Here is a 14,866-nt window from a genome sequence, read left to right on the forward strand (position 1 = left end):
ATATTTACTGTGGAAATGTGGATGTTAGGAAGGAAGAAACTGATAAAAATCTGGAAGGTTTTAATAGTATTTTAAAAGGAGGGGAAGCACCAGCATCTTGGAAGAAAGCTGTGGTGGCTGTAATAAGCAAAGATGGTAAAAGACCTATCAGGCCCAGCTGCATATAGGCCCATTTAAATTTTAAGCCATGATTATTAAGCAGTTATGTCTACAATAGCTAAAAGATTGACAAATGTGTTGCCAAAATTGATAGACACATACCAATGTTGTTTCGTGGAGGGGAGGCAAACATTTGACAACATTAAAAGAGCAATGATGATCCAGGGAAAGAAGAATGTAGGAAAATACTACTGCTGTTGGTGGGTATTGATGTAAAGAAAGCACTCAACAGAGTAAGTTGGGATTTTGTAAGTAAAGCAATGGAAGCATTTGCATTCCCTCAGACAATAAGGTTATTTAGGAGGATATATGAAGGGTGGGAGGCAAAAATTAAAATGGGAGTGTTCCTCTCTGATAAGTTTTGTTTGAAGAAATTAACTAGGCAGGGGTGTTCTCTTTTCCCTTTATTTGCATTAGATTTAGAGCCATTGGCAAAGAAATTAAAAGACTCAAAAATTCAAGTATATAATTGGTATGGTAATCAAGAAAAGTTGGCTTTATTTGCAGATGATATTTTGTACCTGATAAATCAAGAAAAGGACATTTCAGTGTTGTGGAACATTTTGAGACAGTCTCAAGTCTTTATAGGATTTAAAATTAATGAAGATAAAACAAAGGTTATAGCCGTAAATTATGTATCCACACATGAATTGCTTCAACAATATACGTATTTACGGGGACAAGATAATATGAAGTATTTAGGAGTAGGGATTAAAAGAGCTTCTGTTATTGCAGCTAAGTACATGTCAAAAGAGACTAGATAAAAGATAATATAAAAATTGAATATCTGAAAGTTCTTGTTTATGAATTTGGATAGTAAGATGCAAGCAGTGAAAATACGTTGGTCCTTTTAGTTTTACATATAGGTACAGCATAGTTGTATCAAACAGAGGAGAAGTTGTGGACAATAATTAAAGAGTTGAAGGAATTTATGTGGGAGTGGAAGTGGGATAGGTTGATCCTGCTGATAGAACAAGGTTATTTATGATTACCTAATTTGAAGGGATATTTTAGAGATACACAGTTAAGGCTCATGTACACAATACAAGCAGAGAGTTATAATTCTAAGTGGAATGGGATGATAATGAAGCAGGAAGGAAATTCAAGAAATAATGAGAGAAATGGATTTTAGATGCAAATCCTTAAGGAGGAGAATAACAGTCATACGGAATATTATATTTATAAAGTAGCAGAAAGTATTCTAAGAACTAATCCAACACAAGAATGGAGAAAAATAGATTTTTATGACAGGGGTGTGTCTGCAAGTACGGGTACAGAAAATAGGCAACAGGGGACTGAAAGACTGAAATTTACTGGAGAAAACTGGCAAAGGAACCAAAGTATTGGTAAAAAATAACTATAAAAGGAATGGCAATAGAATGGGATAAGTCTAAGAAGACATTTGACTGCAGGTTGAAAACTGCCTTCCTTATCAGGGATTGATGTCAGCATATAGGCAAAGAGAAACGGACAGGAGAATTCTAAGTGAAAGAACTACTCTGGTAGCATTTTTAGTTGACTCTAGAAAAGAAGCTGCTGTTAAAAGGATAATTAGTGATGGTGCCATGGTAGCATTGTCGCCTCACAGTAAGACGTTGTCCAGTTCGATTCTCAGCTATAGTGTCTTCTGTATGGAGACGTGCGTGAATGGGCATACCTTCGTTGAAGTTTGTGCATCAGAGCTGGCAACTTGGCAGGTAAAAATCTACTGCCAATCATTGGCGGACCGGAGTTCTGCTGTGGCGACCCCTAACCGGTAAAAGCCGAAAGACACAACAACAAAGTAGGGCATATAACATATTGCACAATAACTATAAGAATCAATCAGAGACGACATGAAATGATTGGGAAGAGAGATTTGATAACCAATTTACAAGGGAACAAGGGGAGGACATATGTATGACTCTCAGGTATGCAACAAAGTCTAGAATGTTTACAATTTTTGCTTGGAAGCATTTGCATACATATTTTTATACCCCAAGCAGACTCAAAAGAATTCCTCCTCAGGTAGACAGAAAATGTTGGAGGTGTGATGGGAAAGAAAAGGGAAACTGGAAACGCATGTTTTGGGAGTGTAATGAGTTGGCAGGTTTTAATAATTCCCTAGAGAGTACTCTGTCAGAAACACTGGGTGAATAAATGAGTTTGAGCTAAACATAGGAACTGCATTGCCTAGATATAGCAAGGCCTTGTTAAGTTTATTTCTAGTAGCTGCCAGAAAAGCAATTACTACAAAACTAAGAGAAAAAAGAACTGGAAGTGGAATATTTAAAAAAGGGAAGGGACAAATTACATAGAAATAAAATGAAACTGTGGGACCAATACATGTAGAATAATATTCTGGAGGAGTGAGTTTTAAGGGTTGGCAAGTGCTGAGCAAGTTATGTAATGCTGGACTGATAATTCTCAAAAAGAACATATATGATGTTTAATGTATGTAACTGGAAACATGTTAATATGGTTTGTTTTATTTTATATTAATGTATGTTTGCCTATGCTTTAAGTGATAACTTAATAAAGGTGTTGAGTACAACTGGTAATCCATATTCCAGAATTGGAATTAAACCCCTTGCTCCAGCTGCTTTTCTAGCTTCTGGTGTAACATAATTGGAAAATGTGAACTTCCTCGCTGTGATTTCCAAGTGGAATTTGAAAGTGTAGGATCGAACCAAATACCCATATATCTGTAGGAATGGACATGTATAATGCAAATAGTGTGTGGGTGCTAGACAATGTGTACTGCATTTACACTGACACTGTTAATTCATTAATGATCAGTAGCTCTCCATCAAACGGAAAGTAAAGTTAAATAAAGTTGACAGATTATGGTAACCCTAACAGTACAAGTTCTTTTTTAACAGTTTGGAATTGAAAGAGCTATGACTGAAAAAAAAACCAAATACATAAAACCACTGTCAATGAGTCACTGAAAATATGAAATGATGTCTCTTGTCATTACAGACCCAACATTTCATAAAAGTGCTTTTGTGGAGAAGAATTCATATTCATAGTATGGGACAAGCACTACTATGAATAACAACCCATAACACAAACATCCTGTAATACAAAGACACAAAAGGATGACTTGGGCCCTAAATACAAAGATAACACATATGTGTAAGCAGAGCACTGTATACTTGCCTTTCATTTTCAGAACCTGATGAAATTCTGCAGAGAATCCTGGGTAAACTGAAGTACCATCATTGATGAATGAAACCATTGCCACATGTCCGGAGGACAGTACTGTCAGTGGATTGCTTGGTGGTCGGTTTCCACATTTCCTATGAAGAACAGGTAGTGACACCAAATCAACTGCAGACCAGAATTAACTGGAAATAATCACTTACATTTCAATAACATCAACAGTGTTAATTCATCAACAATCATGAAATACTTGCATAATTGAAAGACAGAATGCCATCAATCCACATGAAATCCAAAAGAAGAAAACATAATGAAGGTTATCAGTCAAGTCAATGGCACTCTAGGAAGTCTAGCATCAGTTCTTTTTTTTGTGATTTTTGGAAGAAACAAATAGTCATTTCTTATGTTTTTTGATTATGCAGTAAAGTTTAACCGATGTCACCAATTCTTTGCCATATATACAAACACTGTATCCCTGGAAGGGAGCAAGGTGAATTTTGGGAATGCTCACAAAGTACATTCAGCCACAACAATTTTAACAGGTGGGCTCTGTAGCATACAAGAAAGAAGCCTTAACTACACCCAACTGAGCCTGGGCACTGGAAGAGCCATCTTTGAGGAAGTGGTACTATCTGCTCACCTATCCCAGGAGAAAACTACAGGATATGACCCCTGCTAATGAAGGACTGATAGACCGTACGGACCTAAGTGGGGGTGGTCTGCTCAAGATGACATGGCAGAGTTGCCTGAGGGGCTATCTCACTCACAGAAGTGGATGATGGTGACAGTGTAGTTACTGCATGCCACTCTGTTGAGTAATTACACAGCACGCAGAGTGCATGTTAAGGCAAATATCATAAAACATCTAAAGGCTACCTGGGTGACAGGTGCACTGCATTCAATTACTGGTGGTATGCAGTGAATGGGCAGAGTCACAGTGATAGGCCAGGTGCTCAGGAAGAGTTGTCTCTCAAAAAATATAATAACAAAATGGAAAAATGGAAAAATTTGTTTTAAATGGAACTGAAAGAGCCACAACCCACAGAAAACAATGAATTGCTCACTAGTAATAATATCCAAGGCAGTGCATGATCTGCAGCATGACCAGAAACAAACTCTTTCACACTACTCACTAAATGAAATGATAAATATAAATTCAGGTGACATCTTATGGCACATTTCTCTGGAGATTCAATCCTCCATGAGGAAGTACATATCAGTTATATGGAAGCTCTGATAAATACAATGTAAACCCTCAGATGCTTGACAGCCAGAAGATACAAACCTAATAATCCTTATTAAAATAAACAGACTTAGCTGCACTGCTGTCTACGAGAATGGGAGAGGAGGAAGAGGAGGAGAAGCTTGTATGGGCAACACCAGTTCACTTATCCTTGAGGGTGAGGGGAGTTATTAGGCTTGCAGGCATTGGTTACATCTTGTAGTGAATGGAAGTATAACCCACCTGCAGTGGCCAAGCTGGCTTGTACTGTGATGGGCCAGGACTTCCCTGTTGAATCATGAAAAGATGTGTGTGGGAGTACACAAATTTCTTCAACCAACCAGGCAGTCACTGCAAGCCCACAGGCAGACTAGGCATAGACTGCTCTGAGGGACTGCTTAGTTAACCTACTCCCTTTCTACTGGATTCTTGTCCCTAGGGGAATGAATGGGCCAACAAGTTTTCCATGGCAGGAATGGCTAGCCTATAGAGCTCTCACCTAGCCAGGGGATCCCCAGCTCCTGCCCCCATGGAAGAAATGGGTTGAGTGGGGGCATAAATACAGCCAGACCTCTCAACATACCTATTTTTGGGCTTGATTTACTCCTTTACATAACGTTCCTTATTTCTGAAGGTATGCCCCTATTTTCAGGCTTGTTTTACCCCCACACATAATTTTCTCATTCTTTACCATCATACACAATTTTGAAGTAGATTAGCACACAGGAAACCAAACTACTTGATAGACATACTGGTGCAACCAATAATTTTAAGAAAGAGGACCCACATGTTACAACTCTCCTGTTCATTGTCTTGGATAACATGCTTACATTGTTGCATCATTTTTGTCACTCATGGTTTTTAAACGTGAGTTTTTAAGTAGTACTTCCACAATCCAATGGGAAGTTGGAAGAGTTTTGTGCTACTTGTAATTCAGATTTTATACTCACTAAAGAACAAATATCACCATAAAAAGGGGTTCTTGAACTACAATTCTCAAAAAAAAAAAAAAAAAAAAACTGCTTGAAATAAACATTTGGAAAGCAAGCCTCTAAGACGTACACCATATCCTAAAAACTCCAGAAATATATTTGGATTCTCTGTGATGGGAAAAATATACAAAGAACCTCACTTACTGGGTTGTGCAAGGAGCAAGTCAGTTTAATGTGTCTGCCAGGTCAAACCTAGGGTCATTTCAAAAGGTTACAAAGATTACAGGAATACCCTCATCAGATCGAACATACTTGCTGCCCACTCTAAGAAAAATAATTTAAGGTGATTACTCTCAAGTTTTGGATACATAGCAGGATAAGTAAATTTCTAATATCCTTATAATTATGGGAAAAACATTTACCAAGTGAAATATCACCTTTAACCTCATGCCCTTTAATCAGTGGTTATGAACTGCTGCCACAAATTGGGGATTCACTATCTGTAGACTTGGAGGACAATGTGTGGTTCACAATCTGCTGTGCATCAGATATGCTGCATCTATCACCTCCAAACCATAGGTAATCAGTATGAGATCTTCCTCCTTAATAGTGTTGACTTTTAAGACATACTCGGGTTCTAAACTCCATGTATTTAAGAAATCATAAAGCTAAACATACAAAGGCAATGGTGTCATTACTTGATTCCAAGAGTATTACCGAAAATGTGGTTAATCCCTTAGGCTTCCTTAACTTGCTGAAATAATCACAGTCACCAAGATACATGGTTTAAAAATGTATCATGCCTACGTATTCTGCCCTATACTATTACTCACTGAATAGATGACATGGTAGGTTTTTTTTGTATTTTCATCAGACAAAAATGTAAACGCCAGGATAAACAGTACATAAAGTAGGACTTGAATTTCTGTGCATCACCATCTCTGTATTACTGTTACAGAATGCTACAGAACCCTGTTCATGTCAGCAAGGAAGTGTGTACAGAGAATTTCTATACTAACATTCAGGGAAAATAACAATTATAACGGGGGACATTAGCTAACTTAAAGCAGACCCCAAACAACTGGCACTCTGTCACATTGGTAAATTGTCTACTACACCCAAGAAATCCAAGGGGTAGTACAACAAAGGGCCTCATCTGCAGTCTTCAAAATTAATTTCAACATGTATAAGACACTTAAAGGATATCTAAATGGGATGACAGCAATCAAGCTTCTTGAAGGCTACTAGGTTGCAAGCTTGATACCAACCCATGAACCTAGAAAAAACAAATGCTTTGGCATAGAAGTAATTCTAATTGACTATATTACAGTTTAAATACAACTGTAATTACAGAAGAAAATCATAAAATGTGAGATGTAGAATATATAAACATAAATATACTCATGCATATAGTAGGAAAAACAGAGGAGGAGGATGGAGGATGAAAGCTAGAAGCCTACCAAACAGTAGGCATCCTAAATGAGGAGCTTTGCTAACAGAACTACCTCACAGATCTGTTCTGTACTCATAAGGATGCCTGCTGCCGGGTTCTAAAACTGGAACTTGTCCAGAGTACAAAGTAATGTACTTCAGTATACTAAGGTAATGTGAAGATACAACCCATAGACACAACCTGCAGGAAAGACAAAGAAAAACCTGATATTCTTGGGAGGGTGGCCTAATGGTTAAAGAGTTTGCCTTACAAACACAAGGTGCAGGGTTTGAGTCTCACAAGGGATAATTGGCTAAGCTTAAAATGGCTCGCAAGGGCAGTTAGCTTAGTAAGAATCTATGAATATATTCTATGAATATCTATGAATATGATTTTGGCCTAGCAAGCTGGACTTAAAATGAATAAAAGTGAACAAACAGCAATGTAGTAGCTCCACAGAAATCCTAACTTGAAGCATTTCTAAAGAATACTGCTAACTGCTACGCTGGTAGACTAAGGTCTCAACTGTTATACTCGTCATAATAAAAGGCAATAAAGTTGTTTAGCCACATGGAAAGTGCCTGCTTGGCGAGTAGTCTGCCTTGCACACTGATGAAGGCTATGTGCTTTGTATAGCCGAAATCAGTCTGTTTATGTTTCCTTTTTCATGTAATAAGGCTATTTAGCTGTTTTAAGTTAATAAATACTGAAATGCTATAGTTTGCTGGCTCTTTGGTATTTCTTATTTCAAGTGGGAAATAATGACCACACTGTCTACAGCCACTACATAAGCCATGGTGAGACAATACACAAGCCGTGGTGACATTCTGTGTACAACACTGATGGTTGATTTGTAATAACAAAACTATAAAACAGTAATGACCACACCAGCCCTGGCTTGGGTGGTTATTACTGGCCAGCTGCCACGAGTATGACTGCTCCCCAGCTCCATGCTCACCACTCCCCATTTATACCCCTTCCTTCCTTCCTGGGGCTAACAAAAATTACCTTTGAGGGCAATTTGCTGAGGAGTCATGGAGCCCACATAGCAAAGGGTCACATCTGGGGTACCTAGAAAGGAGTGCAGAAGCCAAAGAGAATAGACTGAGGGTGTGTGGGGAGGGAGTTAAAAATTAAGCACAAGTGAAGGATGCAAGAAACATGGCAATAAAGCAAGAGACGGGAAGACAGTAGAGATGAGGAAGGTAAGACTTCGGGTTATAAAGAACACTGAAATGGATTATGGAACAAAATAACCCTGTCTAAACACACATCTTTGTCTACTTAAAAAATGCTACATGAGTTCATGAATATTAAGGAATACAAGTGGGAAGTCATGTCCTTCAAAATTAAAAAAAAAAAAAAATCTGTTTTAGAACACAAACTTGTTATTCAAACATATGATCCTACATGATACCCTTTGGCCTGTGGGAGAAATTGCATTCACCTGAGTGGAATTCAGTAAAGACATACGTAAACTTTTTACACAACAGGGCTACAAATCTGACTCTTCCATAACTGTTGCCAACATTTAAGCTGAAAAAGCACAACATGCTATTTACAGTTGTGTAGAGGGTATGAAACAGTGTGTGTGTGTGTGTGTGTGTGTGTGTGTGTGTGTGTGTGTGCAGAAAATGATCCCTTAGATGTGGGAAATGTGAATGGTAATGAGTTAAGAAAGCAACAAAGACATCAAATGGCAAGAAGAACAGGACAAAAACATCTGGTAAATAACCATTTTCCTCATTCACGCAGGGGAAACTGTGAAATGCTCCCTTACCAAACAACTGGCAAACTGTGAGAAAAGCCAGAGTTATCAATGGCCGAATGACAGAAACTAGGCCAGGAAACAGGTCTATATTACGATGCTGAAATGGCTAAACACTGAACCCTGTTTCAGCGACACAAAGAGTGAACTACAAGTTATGCGAACGGTCAGATCACTAGGGAAAAAAATCACTTGGACTTCGCTGTGAATTTGCCCTTTCCCCCACTGTAGTGCGATCTCATACTTGGTATATTTAGTTAGGTGTGTCATATCTAGTTGGCTTACCGATTGGTGATCTGGCCATTCACGTAACTTGTAGTTCGCTCTTTGTGTGTCACTGAAATGGCGTTCAGTGTTTAGCCATTTGGGTGTCTTAATATAGACCCCCAGGAAACAGCTCTGTGGTACAACTTGCTCTACAGGTTGGAGATGCAACGTTATCCATTTGTTGCATTTTTCTTCCATTCTGAAGTTAGCTAATGAATTCCCTTGAAAGCTAAAGGAATGTATCTGAGGGCATTTAGGTGTTTCTAGCTGTGACATGCTATTCAGTATTAGTAAACACTACAAAACCTAATGTCTCTATCACACTGAAAATTAACAAAATGACAAGGCATATGAACTGGTGCAAAAGAATGTAAATAAAGTATAAACAGCTCACCAAAGTTAAATAAAAACATGTACTATGGTACTCTTGGAAGCCGGTGGTGTGAACACCACTAAATGACAAAAGGGCCACTACAAATAACATACTTGGGCAATTAGAGACACCCCTTTTTGGGGAACTTAAACTGAATTTCAAATACACACATACTGCCTTTTAGAAGAGCACACATACTGTGGAAGGGCTTGATGAATGTTTTTCTAGGATCACTGTCTATAACATGCTTGTATATAAAGGTTATCAAAGAACCGTTTTTCTGATAAAACACTATGCTACGATAAAATGCATATATCAACATGTGAATCAATTATGCAAATGATACATATTTACATTTCCAGAATAATTTATCAAATTTATAAAAATGAAATGAGAGTGTTTACTAAACACATGTTAAAGTACATGTGCTAGTTGAAGCTGCTTTGTCAGTTGGAGTGAAACAGGCCCAAATCAGAGATGCTCACCCCACCAGATGATGCTGAAAGGAACCTAGCTGCACCTGCAGAATGCTATGGTGAGAACAGTTCTTGTAACGCTCAGTTTAGCAAAAGGGGAAAAATATAATCAATTAAATGTGGACTAATATTTTTAAGGTCGATGCGTTGACATGATGATATACTTACTGATGTGTGTGTGTGTGTGTAATCTAAACAAGCACATATACATACACACACACTATATATATATATATATATATATATATATATATATATATATATATATATATATATACATACACACACACACACACATATATATATATATATATATATATATATATATATACACACACACATATATATAGTGTATATACACAGATAGATATACACACACACTACATATAATACACACACACACATATATATATATATATATATATATATATATATATATATACACACACACACACACACACATATATAGTGTATATACACAGATAGATATACACACACACTACATATAATACACACACAAACCCAAACCCATATGTGTATACATGCTTGTGTGTGTGTGTGTGTGTGTGTGTGTGTCTATACGTGTATTTATTGAGTGATTTCAAGAGATTTGTCATAGCTCACATGATGTTAATAGAACAGGCTGCTTGAATTAGTAACTCAAAGCACCTGATAATTTTGGTTGCAAGGCAAAAAACTCTTTCATACTAGGGGAGTTCAGAGGAACTCTAAAATGTGCCTGAAGTGCTCTAAAGCAAGAAACATTTGTGTTCTTTTAAAGTCAGAAGTGACGAGACTGGAATTTTATAGAAGAGAGAAAGGTTTCATTTCTTTGTGATTAGAAACAACAATGAAAGACAAAACCCATATGTATGTCTGAAGCTGTCCACTGTTTCAGGAAGAAATGTACTAAACAAGCACCTCTGATGGGGGAAGGACCTGTATGTGGTCTTTGTGTAAAGTTCAAGGCTCAGGACTTGCCTGTGGAAAAGACTCCACTGTTCCGAAAGACTTGCGTCTTACCATAATGAACTCCTGTAGTTAATTCCTAAAGACTGTACAAATAATAAACATTCTAAACTTTCAAAGACTTACCCTCAATCCAGTGGTTTTTACCATTGGAGACAGGATAGATATCCTATGGCTAAGCTTAAAATTAATGCTTTGCATTGATGTCCTACTCCAAAATTGTACACAAGATGATAACAGTAAAACACATTCTTCACTTCTCAAGAAATATGAATTCACTCACCTATTTCAATATCTAAGCAAACAAGACATTACCTCAAATTTACAGCATGGCTTTACGGCTAACCATAGCACTGAAACTGCCCTAAATAATTTTGCAGAATACTACAACCAATTAGATCATGGTCAAAATTTTGGATCAGTATTTTTGGACCTCTCCAAAACATGTGATAATGTGGACTATGCTGTACCCCTCATGATTTTAAAGTACCTGTAGTTGTTCCTCTCAATGCCACTAAATGGTTCAAAACACTCTGGAAAAAAAGATACAAGTTATTCAGAAGGACTAGTGCCATCTCATAACCAGTGTCTGTTACTGTTGGAATCCTTCAGGGCTAAGAAGCACAACCCTATTTTCTATTACCTCAGTGAATAAAATGGTCTACAACTGTGAGTCATGACTATATTGGGACAGTCTGGCTTCTTCACATAGTGGACATGCCCATCCTCATGTGGTGGACATGTCCACCCTGCACTATCAGCTCTGCTAAGTGCTTGATCTTCCAGTTTAGTTCAGGTTGTCAGGGATGCAGTCAGTACTTTGTCTGTACTGCCACAGTGGGTTCAGCTTACAAAATTCATTCCTGAGGTGCCATGTGCCTCTGAAACTGACATTCTCATTTGAAGAATCAGAGGGAATATATGAACCATAGTCATCTTCAGAGCACTAAAGTAGAAGGGAAAGGTGGCACCAAAAGTCTTGTAACTCTTCTTCCTCCCCATACCCAGAATTCTCTATTTTCTTGTAAATACAGACAGCATCTCAGAAGTCTCAGTAATTCCTGATATCTCAGAACCCTGCTCACCAAAGGAAGAAAAATGATCCCGGAAGTGCCATGAAGCCATTCAATTCACAGACTTTGGAGGTAGCTTTCTATACCCAACGGGTAAAAACGGTTCTAAAAAGTTCTAATGAATATATCTTTACTACCTAGACAGTTTACAGTGTGATCTTTATGAGTTGCTCGCATTTGAATGTCTGTTCTTTCTGGCTGAAGAAAATCAACAGGTCCAATTTACGATGACTGATAAAGAACTTCAGTCTGTTTGTTCTGCTTTTTTATATACCATTTCTTTGTTTGTTGTTATGGAGGTCTTCAGTTTATGTTCTTTCAGACTTACCCCCCCCCCCCAAATTTCCCCATGACCAGAAGAGTATTTTGACTGCCTTCCTCTGCATGTTTTCTGCCTTACCCACAGACGACTTAACAGACATGGTCTTAGGTCCCACATTGGACTGATAAGGCCTTGCAGCCTTTTGTCTTCTGCCTCTAGCGGGTGGAGTAAAGCTTTTGTGTGGTTTGTTACTAAACAGACTGTTTGCAATGTATGCTAAACCTTCCGTAGCAGCTGTATCCTGACAACATACTCATTAGCAAGCAGGAAAGAATTAGGACATCATCCAAGCACTAGTTACTGTATAGCAAAAGCCAGACAGACAAATGTTAACATATTTTGGATATAAATACTGTAAAAAGACATCCAAGTCCTTTCTAAGTAAAAGCTGCTAAAAATGTAAGAAAAATGTTAAAAATCTGAGGAAGTGACAACCTACACAGAGCTTTCAAGGAGTTCAACCAAGCATTACCACAGAAGTAAAACAGAATGAAATGAAGATGTCTGTGCCAAAAATGGCTTTGAATACATTAAGGCCAACATGGGCTACGTCAGATTAATGTCCAAAGCTGGCAAGAGTCATACTGTAGGCATTTCTTGGAAAAAATCCTACTGGGAGAAGGATAGACCATATGAATAAAAATTATCCCATAGATAACTTATGAAATATTTCCTCTTGAAGTAATATTTGTACCCTGAGGGTAATTCATGTGACACACAACACCCACAACATTTCAGTGGATACATCAGCAAGGAAAACCCAGCTACGTGTTAAGACTTGACAAGGCCCCAGTATGCCAAAAAACACAGGTCAGAAATGATGCTGGTGAACCAGCCCAATGGAGTAGTGCTAATATATCCAAGTCACACAGGAAGCATTTTCCTCTGTTGAAACTTGGTTATCCAATGCCCAAGTAATACTCAACCCAAACAAAACTAAACTACTCATCTTCCAACCCACCAAACATACTCAAAACAACTCTCACTTTAACATCACAGCAAAAGACAACACCACTATATACCCAACTGAAGACACCAAATTGCTTGGAGTGGAAGTAGACAAACTAAAATTTGACATTCACATATCCATAACCATAAAAAAGTCCACAAAAAACTAGGCACGTTATACAGAAATAAGCAACATCTCACCAAAGCAGCAAAGATTTCAATAGCAAATTCCCATCTTATCTCCACCCTACTTTATGCCTCTCCAGTATATACCATCTAAACAAGTTAGAGACCTGCTACAACAAAATCGTCAAATTCGACACAGGGGCATCCTACCGTAGTCACCACCGTCTCTCACTTGCTGAAGTGGGCTGGCTTGAACTCCCTCACCTCCTTCAATGGTATCAACTATCACTCGCCCACAAACTAGTAAACCATCCACTAAATGTCCCATCCCTCCAGAATCTACTTCAACCCTATCGCACCACCAGACCATTAAGATCCAGCAACAAAAATCACTTGCAGATCACTAAAGCCAATAACTCTGCTGGTGAAGCACTATTCTCTTGCGCCATAGCCAAATTATAGAACTCTCTCCCACCCACAATTACCTCCGTACCATCATGCACCCACTTCAAAACTTTTACTAAAAGCACACCTAAAAACATGCTGGCTATGCCCTTGCAACTCCCCATCTAATATCACCCACCCCATCCAACTACTACCTTTCTTTCCACCCCACTAACTACCTTGATTATAGCAAGCTCAGATGCTCATAAGCCTAGTACTTATTATACAGCAGGAACTTCTTATTCTAACATTTGTTAATGTCTGTTATGTACTTCGCAGATAAAGATTCTAGTTGTCTACTGATGTACTATGTTCTTCATCTGTAAATATGTTTGTAATTAATTGCTATGTTAAATTGTCAATCACTATGTAATCCAATGTAACTACTGTCTGTTTATTTTAACTGTAGAGCTTTTCTCCCCGGGCCTCCGCTGAAAATGGACCTACTTCCAGTCGGTTACTCCCAGTCAACAAATGTAAATAAATAAATAAATTTTTCACCACTGGCAACTTGAGTTTGGGAAATGACAAGGACTGCATGTAGAGCTGGCAGAAGAGACAGGATGAAGCAACTGATGGCTAGCTCTCCTATACCAAAGAAAAGGTGTGGGGATAATCTGATGCCTATGTGACTGTTGCTGTAGAGAAGGAGCCTCAAGGGTCATTTTATGTTAATACAGGGTGTGGCAACAAGGTCCTGACATCATTACACTATTTGATCCCACTGCTAGGGCAATTGACTGGTTGGCCAAAAGAATGATGGTTCCCCACTCTCCCTACTTGCTGCTTCCTCATTGGATTTTTTACTTATTGGCCCTAATACAGAGTTAACATTGAGGTCAACTACCTTAAGAGTTGCAGAGCCCACCCAGCAGTCATGCCCAGGGAATCTAGTAGGACAATTGAGAAATTCAGGAATGAAAGATGGACGAAGACAGGGTATGACAGAAGATAGCAAATTAGTGTAGTGTCTAAATTAGAAGCCCTAACAAGTCCAGCCAAAGAAAATAACTGTATATATTATATATTGTAGAAATAGATGCATGGAAAAAGGCATGCGAGTCATAGCAGAAATTTCTCAGAACTGAAAAAATGTAAAAAAAAAAATCCAAAATGAAAGCAATCTTCAAAAAAACAAAAGGATGTCTACACACAAAGAAAATCTGAAGGCAAAACTGTGTTAACATGTGGGTAGTAAAATTACACTTGCA

General features: G+C 38.1%; 1 protein-coding gene across 2 annotated transcripts in view; it reads right to left on the reverse strand.

The window, feature by feature from the left end:
• LOC122809158 (suppressor of tumorigenicity 14 protein homolog) overlaps positions 1-14,866 on the reverse strand; it is a 1,180,509-nt gene that overhangs the window by 368,836 nt on the left and 796,807 nt on the right. For both annotated transcript variants that reach the window (XM_044080444.1, XM_044080445.1), the window contains exon 8: positions 3,301-3,440. In XM_044080444.1, the coding sequence (XP_043936379.1) occupies positions 3,301-3,440 (140 nt within the window). The remainder of the gene's footprint in view (positions 1-3,300; positions 3,441-14,866) is intronic.

The sequence above is a fragment of the Protopterus annectens genome, chromosome 8.part0 (assembly GCF_019279795.1).
Source record: "Protopterus annectens isolate FY-2018-M chromosome 8.part0, PAN1.0, whole genome shotgun sequence".
NCBI lineage: Eukaryota > Metazoa > Chordata > Ceratodontiformes > Protopteridae > Protopterus > Protopterus annectens.